General features: G+C 37.1%; 1 protein-coding gene across 1 annotated transcript in view; it reads right to left on the bottom strand.

Annotated features, from left to right (window-relative positions):
- Positions 1-20,357, bottom strand: part of LOC108698960 (thyrotropin receptor) — a 53,188-nt gene extending 32,831 nt beyond the window's left edge. The window contains exons 1-2 of the mRNA XM_041572998.1: positions 19,907-20,357; positions 18,346-18,624 (exon numbers count right to left, since the gene is read on the bottom strand). Coding sequence (XP_041428932.1) covers positions 18,346-18,521 — 176 coding nt within the window. The 5' untranslated portion in view covers positions 18,522-18,624; positions 19,907-20,357. The remainder of the gene's footprint in view (positions 1-18,345; positions 18,625-19,906) is intronic.
- Positions 20,358-20,958: the final 601 nt, after the last annotated feature.

The following is a 20,958-nucleotide window of genomic DNA, read 5'->3' as shown; positions in this document are numbered from 1 at the left end:
ACATGCACCCTTTTTTGAACTTGCACACTACCTTCCTTGTATGTAGGGTAGCGGCAAGTTTCTGTGCTCAAAGCACAAAGACCTGCATCTATTTCCACAAATAGAACACTGCCTGTGCTCGGCACTACTATATTCATAAGGAACGGGAGGGGGGCCACATAGGCATCCCCACTCATCTTACCATATATGCAGTATTCACCCTCTAAACAATACATTACTGAGTTTCACACTTCTAAAAGCAAAGAAAAGCTCATTTAATTTGTTTTTTGTTTTCATGTGTTTTCTTTTAATTTTTGTCTTATTCTTTCTCTTCTTAAAATAAAACTGCTGTATTTCAGAAGCCAAGTTTTTAAAATAGAAAATGTAGTCTACAACAGTTAACAGCCTCACACAGCAGCATAGATTTGCATCGCTCCTGTTTTCTATGGGTCTTACTTATAAACATGCTGTACACAGCAATTGCGAACTTTTAGGACCAGCTCAGCAGTCTAACCTATTCCATGGGGTAGGAAGTGAAGTGACAGTTCTTCAGCCACAACAGAGCCACAACAGTTACATTGAGTGCGGTGGGGGTTATAAAGTTGGGGAGGGAGCATGGGAGGCACTATGCACTGGTTCTATAAGTTAAAAGTACTCTTAGCAGGGTTAGCTTGCAGTTTTACACTTTGCGAAAGAGGTATAAAATCAGAACAGTATGAAATCATGGACATTCCCTTGCATTTCATTTTGTTGTGTACTCATGCTTCTATTTATAAAAGTGTGTATGCCAAAATACTAGATTATATGGTAGCGCTAAGTTTTTAGGGATGTTTTTATAAAGTGAAAAATCACTGCACAGCAGTACAAATATATGCATTTGTATACAGATAACTGTGGTATAAAAGGAGGTGATATAATTCTGCACTACTTTTTTACACTGCTTTATTTTATGCCCCTATTGTGTTTATGAACCTTTGCTCCTATAATCTGTATATTCTGGATTTCTATCAATTTTATGCATCAATTAAAAGAGGCAAACGCTATATTTTTAACATAAAGGCTTACAGAAATAAATGTGTGGAAAACGTGAGCAAAGCAAGACCATATGTGTGTCACAGGCGTTGGGTTACTGACCTGCCGCTCAGAGAAGGAAGTATGAGTGTGCTGCGCTCACTTTCTACCCTAACAATGGCTTGATTCAGAGGCCGATCTCCACTCCATCAAGAGAGATTACATTATGGACAAAGTGGTGAGAGGTATTATATCTTGTATATAATGACTTGATTCAGGACTGGGGCCTGTAAAGGTGCATTGCTCAGTCAGGCATGCACTAAAATCAGGGGAACTCTGACAGATTCAAATAAACACCCCTGGATTATACACGACTTTCTCTTAGTGGGAGAAGGACAGCCACAGCCATTTCCTCTAATTCAAAACAATCAGGACAGGGGCCGATAGAATCATTTACTGAGAAAATAAATAGTGAGCAAACAGGAATTAAACAAATATCTGGGAAGTAATAGTTTTAGGAGATTTCATTTTATTTTTAGTTCTTTATTTGGATGGAAGTTGCCCTTCATACTAAAGTTAAACTTTTGCTATCTTTTGGCACTTTTACAAGACACTGGGAGGTCACCTGCTAACACAGGACAAATCTGAAACCGGTAGGTCTAGCAGGTCTGCACTGGGATTCAAAACAGGCCTTTTCATTTAAAGTACACAGAAGCCCAAACAGCCCTCGCAGTCCCTATAAATAGTCTATGGCATCTTATTACAGCAGCCCATCTGGCATTTGCCAGAATTCACAGATTGCTGGTCTGGGTTCCTGGTACTCTATTAGGTGATTCTACCTAATAGATTCCAAAAATATGTCTAAATGACAAAATGTTTATATAATCCTAATGTCTCAATTGTACTCTAACCTTTTAGTTTGTAAACTCTAATCTCTAGGTCCTTCTAACCCTATTGTACTCTGTAATCCTTGTTTGTTATCCACCATTTATTCCCTGTTTGCTATAACTGCAGTAAAGCACTGCGTATCTTGACAGCGCTATATAAATAAATGATGATGATGATAAATTAAATATCAGCATATCAGTTTATCTGAGATGACAGCAGCTAGGCATATGGCACATGTCTATGAACTGTGGCTCCAGCAAAAAATATTTTTAAATCAGCATTCTGCAATTTAATGGCAGTTGACAATCAAATTCATACTTTTAAATTTGTTCCCAATAGCAAGGACACTGCACATGCCCACTGTTCTCTGGGCTCTCTATAAATAAACTAAGGTTTTGTATCTTTGCTAACTCTTAAGTAGAAAGTAAGGTTACATCTGCCAAAGCAAGTAAGCAACAAAACAACTTTAAAAATATGACGCAAACTGAACTACAATGTATGCCATACACTAATCATCTTAACTATCTGCAATTAGTCTTGTATAGCCAATTAGTACAGTCTTTATAGATCTTAAGACTCCAATTGCAGATCATCAGTTTAAAGGTGAACACTTCTAAAATATGAATACTGCATATCTCCTTAGTGATTAGTTCAGCTGGGAACCCTTTAGTGGTAAAAATGATAAACCAGTACACAACATACACATGAATAATCAGCAATCATTCATGATGTTTTTGTAATATGGTATCAAATCATATAACGTGTTCCAGATTACAGAAAGAATCTATTATTATATTGCTTTCCTGTTAAGTAATATGAGATATTTATATAAACTATGTTAAGATTTTTCACTTCTATACTCTCTCTGCTTCACTAGGCACTGATTATTTTTCTGTCTTCTCGATTCATGTCACTCTCCTTTTAAGTTTCTCCGAGACATCATACACCCTCGGTCTGTAAAGTCTTTTTTTTTTTTTTTTTTTTTGCTCTCCTTCATCCCTAATTCCTCCCTACCATTATGACATTTTCATTGATAAGAAAACATATATTTATGTTTATGTTTTTGTTTTACATGCCAGTTCATAAATTGTTTAAAAATAAATAAACTACAAGAAATATTCATGTGTATTATATTCATGAGTATAAATGTGAAACTGGAGAGGAATTATGGAATCCCCATTTGCAAAGATTTTTTAATAATGTCAGAATGAAAAGTAAGCTAAATACATTTCCAGGTTGTAGATCAATTACCAATTATTTAACAAGGCCAGGGATATGTTTTTACAGCACAAAATATGTAAGAATTGTGTGCAGACAAGCATGTCTCTAGCAGTGACTTACTGACAGAAATGAACATAAAGGTTTTATTTAGTACTAAATTGTTGATATTTAAGTATGCTATCATAATTGCCTGTATTATAGTAACATAGTTACATAGTAACATAGCTAAATGGTGTTGAAAAAAGACAAAGTTCAACCCCTCCAAATGAAAACCCAGCATCCATACACACACCCCTCCATACTTTCAAATAAGTTATATATACCCATATCTATACTAACTATAGAGTTAGACAACATCACCCTGCAAAGCATTACACAACTTCACTGTCCTGACTGTGAAGAACCACCTACGTTGCTTCAAATAAAATTTATTTTCTTCTAGTCTAAAGGGGTGGACTCTGGTACAGTGATTCACTTTATTGGTAAAAAGGTCTCCTGCAATTTGTCTATAATGTCCTCTAATGTACTTGTAAAGTGTAATCATGTCCCCTCGCAAGCGCCTTTTTATCCAGAGAAAACAACCCCAACCTTGACAGTCTACCCTCATAATTTAAGTCTTCCATCCCTCTAACCAGTTTAGTTGCACTTCTCTGCACTCTCTCCAGCTCATTTATATCCCTCTTAAAGGGATACTGTCATGGGGAAAAAATAAATTTCAAAATGAATAAGTTAACATTGCTGCTGCAGCAGAATTCTGCACTGAAATCCATTTCTCAAAAGAGCAAACAGATTTTTTTTATATTCAATGAATTTGAAATCTGACATGGGGCTAGACATTTTGTCAATTTCCCAGCTGCCCCTGGTCATGTGACTTGTGCCTGCACTTTAGGAGAGAAATGCTTTCTGGCAGGCTGCTGTTTTTCCATCTCAATGTAACTGAATGTGTCTCAGTGGGACATGGGTTTTTACTATTGAGTGTTGTTCTTAGATCTACCTGGCAGCTGTTATCTTGTGTTAGGGAGCTGTTATCTGGTTACCTTCCCATTGTTCTTTTGTTTGGCTGCTGGGGGAGGAAAGGGAGGGGGGTGACATCACTCCAACTTGCAGTACAGCAGTAAAGAGTGATTGAAGTTTATCAGAGCATATCTAGTATAGGTCAATCTAAAAACAACTGGACTTGCTGAGTAATCAATGAAGACGTTTCACTACTCATCCGAGCAGCTTCTTCAGTTCAACTGACTGGTGTGGGAAATTCTCGGCATATAAACTCCACTAATCCATTTACAATGGCACATTGTAACTCTTCAAAGAGGTGACATCTGAAGAAACTCACAGAGGTGTTGATTCTGTGTAGTTGTGATAGGATTATCCAATGTGTCATGCAACTCCTAGATACAGGTATTACTTGTGAGAGTTGCATGAATGGATGTGTGAAGTGTTCTGAATCCGCCGGGGTACAGATGTTAGAACAGCATTGTATGTAGCAGACAGGTGGTGTCGAAGGCCCCCACCTCTGTTCAGAGATGGTCTCTCCACCTTGACATGAATCGCCTCTTTCACGCCTCGTTCAAACCAGCGGTCTTCTTTATCCAAGATTTGGACCTTGCTGTCTTCAAAGGAGTGTCCCTTGTCTTTTAAGTGTAGAAAGACAGCTGAGTTTTGCCCTGTAGAGTTCTCCCTCCTGTGCTGAGCCATTCGCTTGGAGAGCAGTTGTTTTGTCTCCCCAATGTATAGATCTGTGCACTCCTCGCTACACTGGACTCCGTATACCACATTGCTTTGTTTTTCTTTTGGTGTTGGATCCTTTGGGTGTACCAGTTTTTGTCTCAGTGTGTTGCTAGGTTTGAAAAACACAGGGACATGGTGTTTGTTGAAAATCCTCCTGAGTTTCTCTGACACTCCAGCTACATATGGGATGACTATGTTTCGCCTGCTATGTGTCTCCGGGCGGTTATTTCTATTGGTGTTCCTGTTGGGCTTGGTTGCTGCTGTTTTGACAAAGGCCCAGTCTGGGTAGCCACACGCTTTCAAAGCTCCTCTGAGATGTTTTTGCTCTTTGTCTTTGGACTCTGTATCAGTTGCCACACATTCCGCCCGGTGGTGCAGGGTTCGAATGACACCCAGTTTGTGTTCCAGTGGATGGTGGGAATCAAACAACAGATATTGATCTGTATGAGTGGGTTTCCTGTATACTTCCGTCTTCAAGTTACCCCCCTCTTGGATACAGATCAAACAGTCCAAAAAAGCAAGTTTGTTCTCGTGGACATCTTCCCTTGTGAACTTGATGTTATTGTCCACTGAGTTAATGTGTTCTGTAAAGGACCTATACTAGATATACTATGACCTGGATGAATGAAAATCTTCATAGTCATTTATCAGAGCACAAGTCACATGACTTTGGGCAGCTGGGAAATTGACAATATGTCTAGCCCCATGTCAGATTTCAAAATTGAATTAAAAAAAATCAGTTTTCTCTTTTGAGAAATGGATTTCAGTTCAGAATTCTGCTGGAGCAGCACTATTAACTGATTCATTATGAAAAAAAAAAATTCTCATGACAGTATCCCTTTAAAGACTGGAGTCCAAAACTGCACTGCATACTCCAGATGAGGCCTCCCCAGGGACCTATAAAGAGGAATAATTATGTTTTCATCCCTTAAGTTAATGATTATAGTGCACTATTAATTGTATGTGTGCATCTCTGTTAACCTTCTGGATCACTGCCCTGACATAGGAGTAGGAGTTTACTTATATCAGTGAAGGTTAGAGATATATAATGTAGGGCCACACAAGACAGTCAAGTCATAGTTAAAAGCTCAGCTGTCGTAGCAATTTCCATTGCAGAATGTAAAAGCAGCCCACTCCACAGAAACTCACTGGTTGGAGCAATAATTTAAAGCATAAAGTTAGGGACATGAGCCCATTTCTCCAGTGATATTAACAGAACTTTGCAGGGATGATGTTTGTCAGCTAATGATTTGATTATGAAACAATAAATGCCCTCATTAATAATAAAAAAAAACAGTTGCTTCTGAGTTTTCTGTGTCTGTTGTTGTACTCTTGATCTTTGCATGTGTTATTTTTCCATACTGATTATGCAGAACAGAAAGCTAGATCTCAAAAAGTAAATAATGGGTCTGCAGCATTTGTATTTACATTGCATAGACATGGTATATAATTAATTGTATTTCTTTATAATGTGTACTTATTCTGAATGCCAAATGCTGGGCCACTTAGATGGATGGGCCACTATCAATCTGCAATAAAGTTTGAATTAAGCATCTCCCAGAAATGTAGCTCTGCTACAGTGCATTTTTTTGCAGGTGTTATTTATAATTTAGCATTAATAAACAGGGTTTGGGAGGCACTGGGTACATTCAAGTATATTAGCTAGTAATTATATTTTGTTATACCTAGATGCTCAGATGGCTGCAATCCAATATCCTATATATTAAACCAAATAGACAAACTTATGGAGGAAGGATTTTTGGAAATGTGATTTTATCTTGTATAATTGCCATTACCTTGTCCCAGGTCTGTGAACATGGCCACAGCAAATGTAGTTTGCTCTGTGCTCTATACAATTGGTAAGAAAAGAAATTACCGGCACTCAGGACATTGATGCAAGCGGGCGAAGCCCTGCATCAAACACGCAGGGCCGGTAATTTCTTTTCTTATCTATGCTGTTGGGGGTGCCGATCCCCTCCTTTGCTGAGCACTGGATGAAAATTGACAGGAGTGTGTGCTGGGTGGTTATTTGAACTCTATACAATTGGGACAGCAGCCATCATTCTTCTAAAGTGTAATGGTGTAATATATATATATTCGTTGTCTAGCAGCTGCACTTTAATGATGGATTATTTCAATATTTGCGGGTGCAGGGTCAAATAAACATGTAAAAATCTTCAGAAGGACTAACACTCAAGGAGAAAGGCCCTAAAGTGTACCTAAACATTGGATGTACAGATGCACATAAAATATATATATATATATATATATATATATATATATATATATAGGTGCACTCAGATAGCCATGGTGATGCCTAGGTGCTGGAACAAAAATTCATATCTATAAAGCAAAAAAAAAACAAAAAAACTTCCGCACACATAGGTCTTGAAAAGTGAAAAAAAGCTGGTAGATTTATTTCAATGTTTGGGCTTACAAACTCAAGCCTGATGACGGCTTGAGTTTGTAAGCCGAAACGTAAAACTCCCAACTCCATGTTGTAGCTCCCACCCCCTCCAACTATAGTCAGGTGATCCCACTGGTGTCTAATAAAAGGGCAGCCAAGTTTGGGAGTTTTACTTTGAAAGCAGCTAGTGAGTTGCAGGTAAAACGTATTCGCCACTTTTATAAAATGTATAATTAAACCATAGAATTCTTAATGAATCAGATGAAAATTGAGCATAGGACTGGCCAGATATGGGATGACTTTGACGTAGTTGGCCAGCTTAAATATATTGCAATATATGGACAAACAATCCCTGTTTTGTTTAAAGGGTAAGGCATTTTTCAGTAGCAGTATGCACAAAATGTCGCTGTCTTAAATATATTGATAATGGGTTGAGTGCAGAGGAATCTTGTATTTGTCTATATGTTTTTTGTGGTCACACCCTCATTGCACCCCCGCCTAATGATTTTAAAAACTAGTGGTGAGCACAACTTTCCCCTGTTTGTTATAGTTATACAGGAGCAGTGACCAGCTCCATGTTGTAGCTCCCACCCCCTCCAACTATAGTCAGGTGATCCCACTGGTGTCTAATAAAAGGGCAGCCAAGTTTGGGAGTTTTACTTTGAAAGCAGCTAGTAAGTTGCAGGTAAAACGTATTCGCCCCTTTTATAAAATGTATAATTAAACCATAGAATTCTTAATGAATCAGATGAAAATTGAGCATAGGACTGGCCAGATATGGGATGACTTTGACGTAGTTGGCCAGCTTAAATATATTGCAATATATGGACAAACAATCCCTGTTTTGTTTAAAGGGTAAGGCATTTTTCAGTAGCAGTATGCACAAAATGTCGCTGTCTTAAATATATTGATAATGGGTTGAGTGCAGAGGAATCTTGTATTTGTCTATGTTTTTTGTGGTCACACCCTCATTGCACCCCCGCCTAATGATTTTAAAAACTAGTGGTGAGCACAACTTTCCCCTGTTTGTTATATATATATATATATATATATCTATATAGATATATCTATATATATATATATATATATATGTAGGGACCTATAAGATCCGCTATGCTTCTACAGCTTTAAATCCCTACCCGTCCTCATTTTTCCCTAGTTACTAGTCAAAAGCCCATGTATCTAGTTTAAGTATTCACCTTTCACTTATTGGCCAAGAGGTGTATTGACCACTTTCTGCCACACTTCCATATAGTGTTTGGAAATGGGTGGATCTTCCTCTTTGGCTGCTGGTGTCCTTACATACTGGTTGTGCTCATTGAGCCTGGGTACACCAAGGCCCAGTAAAGCCACCGCCCTAAAGGGACCTGTACCTTTAGCGACTAAGTCGGGGACCAGGGAACCCCGTGAATGAGGTTAGCTAGAATTAGGTTATAACTGCTATAGAGTCTCTAGGAGAGTGAGAGAGAGGTCATATAGCAAGAGCAGCTTTGTGCTCCATCGAGGATCTGTAGCAGGGAGTAGCTTCCCAAAGGCTTCTTGATTGCTTTCAGTGAATGGACCACAGTGGATAGGGTGTCAGGCTAGACTTTTTCTCCCTGACTACTCCACTGGGTGGAATCCGGACCACTTCAAGGTACATCTGCCTGGGATTCCTGATTACTACTTGACTGCAGTACCTTATGGGAGTCACAGTCCTCAGCTGTGTCATCCAACCTATTCTAGCATGTGATGTTACATCTACCTATACCTCTTAACAACTGTGAGTAAACCTGGGGACATTGTTCTTGTAACGATAAACTACCATTCTGTTATTTCACCAAGGGAACCTCCTGGCGTGCATCATTTTCCTATTTTTTGCTATACTGTAGCCTGAGTGTTGAAGTTCCACTACACCCTTATGGGAAACTTCCACTTAGTGAAGGCCCTGATCTTGATGTGTGAGTCGTAATGTAATCCATGCTCATATCACTAGCTGGACATTAACTACTTGTAGTCTGGATAGCCCAGATTAGTGTTACACATATATATATATATATATATATATATATATATATATATACAATTATGAAGAGGACCGCCACTCCGTTTCCAAAACACAATAATTTATTGTAGTGTCTCCAACGTTTCGGCCCACTTTGGGTCCTTTATCAATATATATCTATATATATATATACATATACATACATACACACAAAATGTAGCATTTTAGACCAAACAAATCTGTCTTTGCGATTTAATATGCTTTCTGTGTGCATTTATCCTACTCTTTTATGGATAGCACCAGCAGGTCATTCTGCCAAATTTGGAATGCCCAATGTACAATTTTGCAGCAGTTTTTTGATAGTTGGTGTTTTCAGTGTAATAGTAGTATGGCTAGGAAGGGTGATGTATGAATTGCATATAGACCATTTGTTTAATCCTCAATAGCTGCTCTCTGGTTATGAGCTGACCATCCGACATTATGTCTCATAGAGTTGTAATGCCCCATCTAGGCCACCTTTTATACGCAAGATTGCTCTGAGGAAGTGCAGAGATAACAGACATGAAATGCATAAGCTTTTTTGCACTTTGCTGTATCACTAACTCACATTATACACTGGAATAAAGTTGTGATTTTATAGTACTGTCACTGGAGTAGTTCTTTGGCGTGTGCAGCATGTGGAGACATGGTGAGTGTGGAGCTAACGGGACAGATATATGGAGTGACGCACATTACTTTCACTGTGTGCTGCAGCTGGCTAAGAAACATAATGCCACAAGTGCGATGAGCTCCACAAATGTGTTTCTTTTATTTTGTGAGATCAGTGCAAAAAACTGCACACAAAACAAAGAATAGATGAATCTCATTAATAAAATCTCTTTTAACTTTACTTCTTGTATCTTTGCCATTGGCCCTAAAGAGCTTCAAAGCAGTCTTGCTTTATTGTGTTATAAAAGTTCCACTTAAATCGTACAATGCTTTGGAATAAGTTGGTTATATTTATAAATCATTACATGAATACAGCGTCAGCACAGAGCATAGTTTTTATTTGAATTACCACTTGGTGATATGACAAAGTATTGTCACCCAAAGCACCTGTGATTAGAAGCAGAACTATGGGATGCCATGAACCCTATAGCACACTAAAATCTTCCTAACAATATAAAAGTCAATTTGTTATTGAAGATAAAAACATAAAATTTCTCCCCCTCCCAATTATTGTTGCCAAAGTAATGAATAAGAACTACATTGCCGCCCTTAAACTAAAAAATCCCAGAAACCTGGGATCTGAGATGATAAAGATTGCCAGAGCAAAACAACTTTGCTGATTATATGAGTTCATGGAAGATAAATCTATAGGAGAGCAGGTGCAGTTTGGAAAATTGAAACCAGACACGGTGAGACAGCCAGCTGCGCAATATATCTAATCAAACTATTACATACGCATGTCTAGTGAGTACCTAAGCACACAAACATCTGAGCATGCAACATCAGAAATTTTGTATTTCTAATAAACGGTTAATCTGCTGAGGAGCTATTTCCGTACCCAAATGAAAGCCTCATATAGACTTGTAATTCTGTTTTTATTAAGCAACATTCAGGTCTATACCATACAGTATTTCTTTAAATGGAAACAAATATTTGGATCAACATCTCACAGCTGATCTGAAGATAGTTAATATCACTGGGAAATAGGTGTACATCTGCACTGTATTAGAGTTCACATCATACTCTGGCGAGTGTATCCTTTTCACTAAAATATTTTTAGGCACTTTATGAATTAATATATTTTATGAATTTATGATTTAACACTATTTTGGACACTTGTTGTAATATCACTATTCACAGATATTTCTCCTTCTTTAAAGTATGTGGCATAAATAACATGTGTGGATGTGATTTGAGATTGATTTGATTCAGTAGGTGGTTTGGATTTCACGAGGGGTTTTTATTAATTAGTCACGGATGAATTGGAGTTGTGTGCACTAGGTGAGACGAACTAGTCTCATTGGTTATGGGTCTGACACACTTCATGGAGGGTTTGCGCCAAACAATCTTTTTAAACTGGTATTGTATTTAATTTTTTCACTTTGAAAAAGGCTGGTGCTACAGCAGAAATGTTAGGCATTTGTAATAAAGCAACTCTGTGAATGCGATCCTTAAATAATATTTGGATTTGGTGATTATGCGGGCTGCACCCAGACGCCATTGTCAGCATTGTCAATAGTGCTGGGATTTTGTCTTATATATATATATATATATATATATATATATATATATATATATATATATATATATATACACATATATATATATATATATATATATATATATATATATATATATATATATATATATATATTGGAAATAGTAGAGATTGTACTCACAGGTCTTAATGTAGAAAAAGAATATTTATGGTGGACAAATGCTGACGTTTCGGCTGATACAACAGCCTTTCTCAAAGTGGGAAATGTGTCACACAAACGGAAATAAATACACAGTGTGGCGGGAACAAAATCAAATTCAAAAGGAAACACCGGGGGCAGAGGAAATGACGTGTCAAGGGCAACATAAGTGAAAATTAACATATACGTGAAAGTACAAACAAATGGATGAAAACCAGGATAAAAAGACAAAGCTAAAACAAGAAAATTAATCACAGACGAAAATATGAAAAATAAAAAATAAACTAACGTAAGCTTAAACTCAAAATTTATCACATAAAGCTGCCGTAGTGAGCTTACGTGAAACTAGAAATACAAGATAATTAACAGACACACACACACACACACACACACACATATATATATATATATATATATATATATATATATATATATATATATATATATATATATATATATATATATTAAGATTACATTCCCCTTAGCTGTTACTAACATCTATATCTAGATTTTTTTGGGGGATGAGAATCTCCTGTACAATTTCGGCAAATAAGCTCGTATTAACATAACATTTCTTTCAGAAACATCATTCTACAGCAGTTCACAAACTTGGGCATACTGCCATTGTTATTCATTGCAAAGTAATAAACACCCAAGAAAGAGGGTTTTTTGCTTTCTTGCTTACACAAAACAGTTAGTTAAACAGAGCCTTTTTATACCTATAGACCAGAAACAGAGATTATCCTAAACATGGTGATTCTGAGATTCGGGAGGCAACAAAGGACCTAGTTACTTGAAAGGGAATTGCCAGAAACATGGGCACACTTTCTGGACGATTGTCATTCAGAAATACTATACTTTTGCTTTCAGACTATTCCAATTTAAGTGAAAAGGATGCTCTTGCCAGGGTCAAACTATAATGGGACTGATACAAGAATTTAATGTGTGAACTACATGGAAGATTTGCCATCCAATGCGACACGACATGTCAGATGTGAATGCTGCATGCAGAGTCTTCATTCCACTAAATATATAATGTCTCACAGACTTTAAAGTAAAAACTCATGGACTAGATTCAATTTGAGGAGAAAAAACTTTTCTCCAATTTCAGTTTCAGTTTTTTCCCATAGACGTCAATTGAGTTTTCACAAGATAAACCACGAGATAAATTTTTCTGAATTGAATTGCATCTCACTTTGAATCTCGTCCATAACTTTTCACGTAATAAATAGTGATGAGTGAAAAAGGTCAGAACTTCCATGCTTTGCCAGCAGTGAAGATTTTCATGAAACTGCCTAAAAAATTCACCCTACGGCACATTTTGCTTTGCAGGACAAAACAAAAATGAAGCACGACAAACAAGACACACAACAAAAAAAGGCATGCAACACATGAATATATCATTTTATCCTTCTCCTCTCTTTCCACATCAACCGAAGGGATCTGAGCCATCCCACTTCTTATATAAGAACATACACATAGTTACATAGTTACATAGTTAAATCAGGTTTAAAAACAGCAAAGTCCATCAAGTTCAACCCCTCCATAACTATACAGTTTATTAATTTTACCAGAGGTAATGTCAAAAATCACAGACTTGTTTTTAAGAAATTGGCAACATGGGAGCCTCTTTTTCTATTGAAAAAGCAGTTGTAGCATAGTGAATAGGAGGTCTTCTAACAACTTAGGGCATGTGTGTAGTAGTATAATTAGGGAAAATGCATGTGATTTTGCCCTCCCAAAGCAGAAACAAGGTGCCATGAAAAAAAATGCCCATAGTCTGTAGTGTAGTTTGCTACAAAAAGGACATACAACAAAGAAAAATTGTCACACGACAAAATATGCTTGCGAAAAAGTTTCTGGAATTTTCCCTCAGTTTCACAAATTTTTTGCCGAATCGAAATGAGACAGATTTGCTCATCAAAGTCATCACTAGGCTATTAACATGTTCAAATGGTTCAAGGTACCTCTGTCATTGACTCCTACATGACCTCAACAGGTTTTAGATGGTGTGTTTTTGGATTCAAGCTACTTCTAGGGTGGGGGTATAATGCATCTTCAAAAACCTGAGGCTTTTTTTTAACCCGAAAATGTGATTTTTGACCAAAAAAAGAACCATGAAAATGCGAATTTTCATGGAAAATACAACTCGACCCATAATAAATAACCCACAAAATCTGATCAAAATCTCCTGTGTAGTTTAGCCCTATAAAATGATTTGTTCCGAATATATTGTTTGAATAAACCAAGCAAACACAATATTCAATATGCAGATAAAAAAGCCCCTGTTGTCCATGCCAAGAAGTTTTACTAAATATCTACAGAACAATGCATGTAAAAAGTTAGATACTTGTACTTGTATAACTAAATCACTACTTTACTAGGACCCACAATATGAATCTCTACAGTAAAAGGAGAAGGAAACCCTGTAGAAAAAAAACCCGCAAGTCAACTTACCGAGGACCCGGAAGATAGATGCCGTGAAGTTCGCTGCCATAATCTGCGACGAGGGGTAAGTATAAAGTATGGGGCATTTCCCCGGGGGGGGGGGCAGTTAGCCTGGGGGGAGGAGGGAGGGGGTCTACCTGGGGTGGGGGTACAGGGTTTTTTTCTAAAGGGTTTCCTTCTCCTTTAATATGACTGTGATAGAAAAAGATAGAGCAGTGTGCATCTAAATATCACTTTGTAATAATCTCCTCAGCACTGATACATTCATTGAGAATTATGTATACTGCCTTACTCATTTCCAACAATAATTAGCTGGATGCCTTTAATCTGGCACTAATTAGATAAATATGCAGTCCAATTAGGAATAAAATAGTTCCAAGTGAAGAGGCTTGTGAAGAGACCTTGAATTTGCATTAGACAAAGAAGGCGTTCCTGAGGTAAGCCAATGGGCTGTCTTAGAAGGTTCTCACACATCAGGAATGTTCCTGATGAGCTTATCTGCGGCATTGAACAAGATAAAGCCTCCACCCAGTCTGTACAGTGATATCCTACATAATACATATAATTTCCACACATTTATAGCACTGATGGGAGAGAGACAATACCTTGCGGGCTTTGAAAGTATAGAATAATAAAACATGGAGAGCAGTGGGACCCAAATTCATCTACAGATATGGGATACTTTATCTGGAAGCCCATTATCCAGAAAGCTCCAAATTATGGAAATGCTATCTCCCATAGGGGTATATTTATCAAAGAGTGAAGTTAGAGATAACCACAGTCCGCTAGAGTGAAATACTGCCACTCTCCATTCATTGCTATGGGATTTTTAAATTTAGTAAAAAAAAAAAGGAATTTTCCCCCTCTGGAGCAATCTGGAGACATATACAGTATGTGTTTATATACTGTGTATATGTATATTTCTGCACGATAAACAAGGAGTGCGGGTCCATTTGCTTTATTATATATATATATATATATATATATATATATATATATACACACACACATCCTTGATAAAAAGGTTGTTGGAGCACAAAAATTAGTGTGTATAAATAAAAGTCACTTATTTTACCAAGGGAAGTGCTGGCCCAGGAATGTTTTATTCCACACTGCGAATATATATACACACACACACACAGGTGACAGCACTCCAAGGAATGGAATAATCAAAACAAAAAAGATTTATAAACTACATCAGGTTTATTTTATCGGACGTTTTGGTTCTGTATTAGAACCTTCCTCTGTTCCCTGAGAAAGGTTCTAATACAGAAATGAAACGTCGGATAAAATAAACCTGATGTAGTTTATAAATCTTTTTTGTTTTGATTATTGCACTCCTTGGAGTGCTGCCACCTGTGTATATACACCCAGGCGTACACCCAGGCTTCTTCTGACTTATATTTGTGCGTTCCATTCACCCCAACTGTATATAAATAAATTGATAAATATATAAATATAAAAATATAAATATATATATTTAATTGCATGCTCTCATTAATGCAAAATATGTGGGGCACTCTTCACAGAAACTCAAAGAGAAGCTTTGCAAACATTTGTCTGACATCAACACACAAAAAGAAACATCTGTCACTAGATATTTTCTGACAAGTGCGTCTAGTCATCTGAGATATTGTAACATACAGGGTATTGAGAGAAAAAGTATAGATTGCCAAGGAGGAGATCTATTAAGAGCAATATATAAGTGTGACATATTGTGGATCTTTAAACTGAACACCTATAAGTATGAATTCTGACTTTGGTTTCTCGTGTTATAACTGAACAGTACACTAATTTTGGGTATAACTTAAAGTTTTGAAAAAAATATATGTATAGATATATATACTATCTGCTGTACATTGGTTATATAACCATCTGTACCCTTTTATATGGTGTTCTTCTTGCCATTTTCAGTATTTTTAATGGAATTTTCCCTTATTTCCTATTGGTTGTGTATCCTATACATATCTATAGCCAATTATTTAGCACTCATAGGACACAAAATGTGCAGGGCAGTCTTGGAGATGGTAATTTTAATGTAGCGTTAAGATTTTTTTATTTTACTATTTTTAAAGATATACACTTCCTAAGCTGAGGGTCTGGGACTAGAGCACCTGGATCACCTTCTCTACCTGGTGCGTAGTTGATCCATTATGTGCTCTAAAGGTGGCCATATACGGGCAGATTAAAGCTGCCGATTTCGGTCCTTTAGACTGATTCTGATCTGCCTGTGTGTGGGGTCTCCCCAATAAAATCAGGCCAAGATTACGATCGGGGAGGTTTGATTTTTCTGGCAATGAAGGATTAGTTGATGCAGTCTTCATCCCATCAGTGTCCAGTCTTTTCATTGTAATCCGATCGTTCGGCCCTAGAGCTGAACGTTTGGATTAACCCGATATTGCCCTGCCATTGGTGGACATATCATGGAAAGATCCACTCATTTGTTGACCTCGCCAAATGAACAGATCTTATTGTGTATGGCCCTCTTAAGATATTTTTTGTTGTGGGATCTCCCATACCTCTTGGCCCAGCTCTGATTAAAAGAAGTAGTTAAATATGTAGATATCTGTACTGCAATGGCTGTCTAGTTGACATTTTAATAGAGGCAAATCATGCATTTGATGCTGTAAATCGAAGCATGGCTAGAGGAAGTATTATGAAATAACAACTTGCAAGACAGACATTTAGCTATGCCTGTCCAGACAATAATATTCTGTAACACAAACATCTCAGAAACAGCTAAAAAGAAAAAAATAAATAATGTAAATTGCCAAATTGCATAGTATATTTCTGCCAATTTGTTTTTTGGTTTTAGATCCCCTTTAATATCCGCCCTGAGTAGAAAATACTTTAATTGTTTGGTATTACTGGTCCATTAAAATTAAAGAGCAAATAAGTCTCTGTAAAATCATGGCAATCTACCGCACCCCTGTTCCTCTTGGCTTGTCCATTCTCTGCTAATCCCTCCCCAAATGCCATGTCTCTAAAAATCACACCTGAGCACTGTAGATGCATATTGAACTAATCGGCATAGGTAGATATAAAAATGGCATGGCATAGTATAGCAAACGAGTAGAAATAGTAAATGTGTCAGGCCACAACAATTAGAATACCTTGCTATCAACTTAGCATCAAACAGGCCAACGCATAGGCAGCAGTCGGATTTTATCCCAAGATTATCTTGCCATAATTCTCAAATATTTTCAGTGACGACAAGACACAACATACATTGTTTAAAGAATCTAATTTTGAAAACAATCAATAACTATGACACAAACATATTTTCCTGATCATTGCTCAACACATGCAAACAGATTTTCACAAGAAATCTTGTATCTGATAACAATATCTGTATCTGTATGGCAACAAACAGTTACAGAAGATAATACAATGAACAATGTAACAATAGGCTGACAATGTGTGGTACTATGTAATCATGAAACAGTATTATGGAAAAACTTACAATATGCTGTAATAGTGAAGCAGTATTAGGGGGGAAATGATACAAAGTAACAGTGAAGGAGTGTATTAGAGACAATTGATAAAGTAGCCTTTATTGTAGAACAGTGAAGTAGTATAATGACAAGAAAGTGTAAGAGGGTTATTTACTAAAATTCTAATTTATCTCATAATTAAAATGAAAAAAGCTAGACCAAACTCCCATGCCTGATTTTGCCTTATTTATTAATAAAATAACTCTAATAAATCGAGTTGGGTAAAAAACCCGACAAAAACAAGCAAAAAACACGAATCGTATAATTTCTGACTTTTCCTTTTTTTCCTGAATCAGTAGAATTTTTCAGGTTTTGCTGAAAACCCTGAATTTATTGCATTAATGGGCTTAACACAGCGCAAACCAGGGACATCTCCCATTGACTTATACATGACATCAACAGGTCTGATATGGCGGATTTTTGGATTCAGGCTTTTTACAGCATCAGGGTATGATAAATCACTACAAATTTTAGGGTTTTTTTCCACAAAAAAATTCGAGTTTTTGCCCTGAAAAGCCCGACCAGCTACATTCACCTTTAGTAAAACCCCCTAAATGTGGATATGTACAATGAAGAGAACAGATAAATAGTAAATAAAAAAAAGCAGTGAAAATGTATTGTGGGGATAGAAAAGACAGTTTGTTCCAGCAGTTATAGGAAAACAAGAAGACACATTCTACAGTAATCTACAGTATATTACAAGTATTCCTCATACGTAACATATGTATGGGACACCACCAATTTATGTGGTTGGTTCTCCTCCTCCCAGTAAATACTTACAGAGTCTCTGTATATGGGGGCACCTCTGGAAGTACATGCACATTCCTGCAGGTGGTTTTGTGGTTTGTCCCATCTGTGCATTCACAGCCCACAGGACAGGTGGCATCAATATAGGGCAGAAGAAGTATCAGATGCAGGAGACAGTTGGGCAAGTAGAGCGTTTGGTAAGGAGACATCTCAAAGCAGTTCACCAAGTTTTACATGATCTGGTGAAAGTATCTATGAGGCAGCAGTTCTTTGGGTCTCTTCTTGTCAAACCAGCACAATTCTTCTTTAGATCTGTAAATGAGAATTACACTAGCTCCTTAGCTCATTCAGACATAGAACACTTCCAACTGATGAGTTTTTATACAAACACATATTATGCTTTTTCTAAATCAAGAATCAAAAAGCATTTAAAAAAGGCATGTTCGCTTTTAAATGAGCTTTTAGTATGATGTAGAGAGTTCTATTCTGTGACGATTTGCAATTGGTCTTTAATTTATTTTTTTTAAATTATTTAGCTTTTGGTTCAGCAGCTCTCCAGTTTTGAATTTCAGCAGTTATCTAGTTGTTAGGGTCCACTGGTTTGCCATGGGTTACTGCCCATGTACTTGCCCAGAGTAAACTTGGAACTCAGTCTGAATACCATTATAAATATTTAGCGGGCATTAGAATCTAGAGAAGAGGTTCTCAGATTGTGAGACTGGGCAGGTTATCAGTTCATATGAAAGATCTGTGACAATTTTTTTAATGCAGCTAGAATCAGTGGAGCACAGCAACGTAAATGTGTTCAAAATTTTCCTGATTTTCCAAATGATTTAGTAAAATTACCCTAGGGGAGCACAAAACTTTGGATGTAGGCAGCCTAAAGATCTACTAAAATGAAGTAGAATTCTAACTAGATGACAGAACTTTGTTTTGCATATTTGGTATTTTAAATTTTTTCCAAGCAAGTGCTGAATATGTTTTCATGCAGAATGTTCTACGCATTCTGTAATTTAGAGGAAACATTGTCTAAGCTTTTTTTTTTTTAAATAAACAAGCCCAAATGTTGACCAACAAGAGGGGGAATAAGTCAAACCAGTAATAAAACTGCTGATCTAGATCATGAATATAATTATAATAATAAGAAAACACATACTTCGGGCTAGGGCATGAATTTACAACAGTTATAAAGGAATGTATGCAAAACTAGAAATATTAGGACATCACAATCTAAACTACATAATATTTTCAGATGGCGGACATAATCTGGTTTAATATCCATTACACAGGAGCCACTATATAACCAGTTAAAAAAAACCCTGATGTGTGTCCTGATCATCACATTCTAGGCGGGGGTATGCTTTCAATTTCTGATTATAAATCCAGTGCCAAAGAGTCTAGAAATGGTTCATTTTATAAGGGCTCATTCCAACTGTTACCCTTCATACACCCAAGCTTGTAGGCTGAGTTACTATTTACTGAACTATGTATGGACTTTTTGTTTTTGGGGTGCAAAACACTGAAGCACAAAACACATCTATTCAAAGACAATCTTTTTCTAGAATAGCCCTGGTATTGAGGTTCATTTACTTACTTTCTGCCAAGACACTGATCAATTCAATCTCTCTTGATCTTTATTCTGCAGTTTGGTACAAACAACTGCTCCTCTGGGTTCTGCCTACTTGCTAGCGCTGTAATGAGGGCTCAGGTACCAAAGCTGACAGTAGCCTCTAAGTTGATCTTCTATCACAACCAGTGCTGTCCTGCAGTTCTCCTTTAGATGATGCTCTTGGTGTTTCAGATGTCTATGCTGCTTGAGCCTCCCTGCTGTTGCTCTTAGTTTCATTGCAACAGTTCAAGTGCTTCTTTAAAACTCAAGTTGCCTTTTTCCTATAAACACTTAGTGAACCATCTCCACCCCTTACATTTTTTAGGTTGTCTCATTTGATAGGCAAGCCTGCTTCCTTGACACAACAGTCTGTGCACAGTAAAATCACATGTAGTGAAGCTGTGCCATCTGCTGGCCGCAGTTGAAGCAACACATGACCAGCAAATATTGTGCCTTGTTTAAGCAGTCAATTTCTCTGTCACTGCAAGAACTCTGCTAAAGTTTGGAATGGGCAAGAATACCACTACTGCATTAAACTGTCAAAGAAATATTATTTTTCTTATAGCTGCAAATGATGCTTGTATTCTGAGGCAAATGGCATGCTGTATGGGGATTCTTCAAGTACAGTACCTATTAAGTATATAAGACTACCCATTGTACCCGGTATGTTTCCATTTCATTTTGTACTATTTAAAACCTGTTATCACCAACATCACTATGCGTCACATCTCCCACAAGTTTTGTTAATATCATGGTTAGTCCAGTAGAGGCCAAGAATGCCAATCTGTGGATTGGGGGAAATGTCAGAGGAGCTGTTGTTGGGTGCAATAGACAGTCACTCTTTAATGGGCTGGTGGCTTTTGCGTCCCAAATGTGTACTTAAAACACAAGGGCCTAGTCTAGGTCTGGTCCAGTACTGCCCATACATGTGGTTACAAGTTAGGCCAGATAGGTTAACAACCAAATACCTGGCCTTAGTGAGTGTTATTCTATATATATATATTTTTTTTAGGTATATGGGACAACTTGTATTTAAT

The sequence above is a fragment of the Xenopus laevis genome, chromosome 8L (assembly GCF_017654675.1).
Source record: "Xenopus laevis strain J_2021 chromosome 8L, Xenopus_laevis_v10.1, whole genome shotgun sequence".
NCBI lineage: Eukaryota > Metazoa > Chordata > Amphibia > Anura > Pipidae > Xenopus > Xenopus laevis.
Note: the sequence above shows the minus strand (reverse complement) of the source record. Positions and strands in the feature narration are given on the sequence as shown.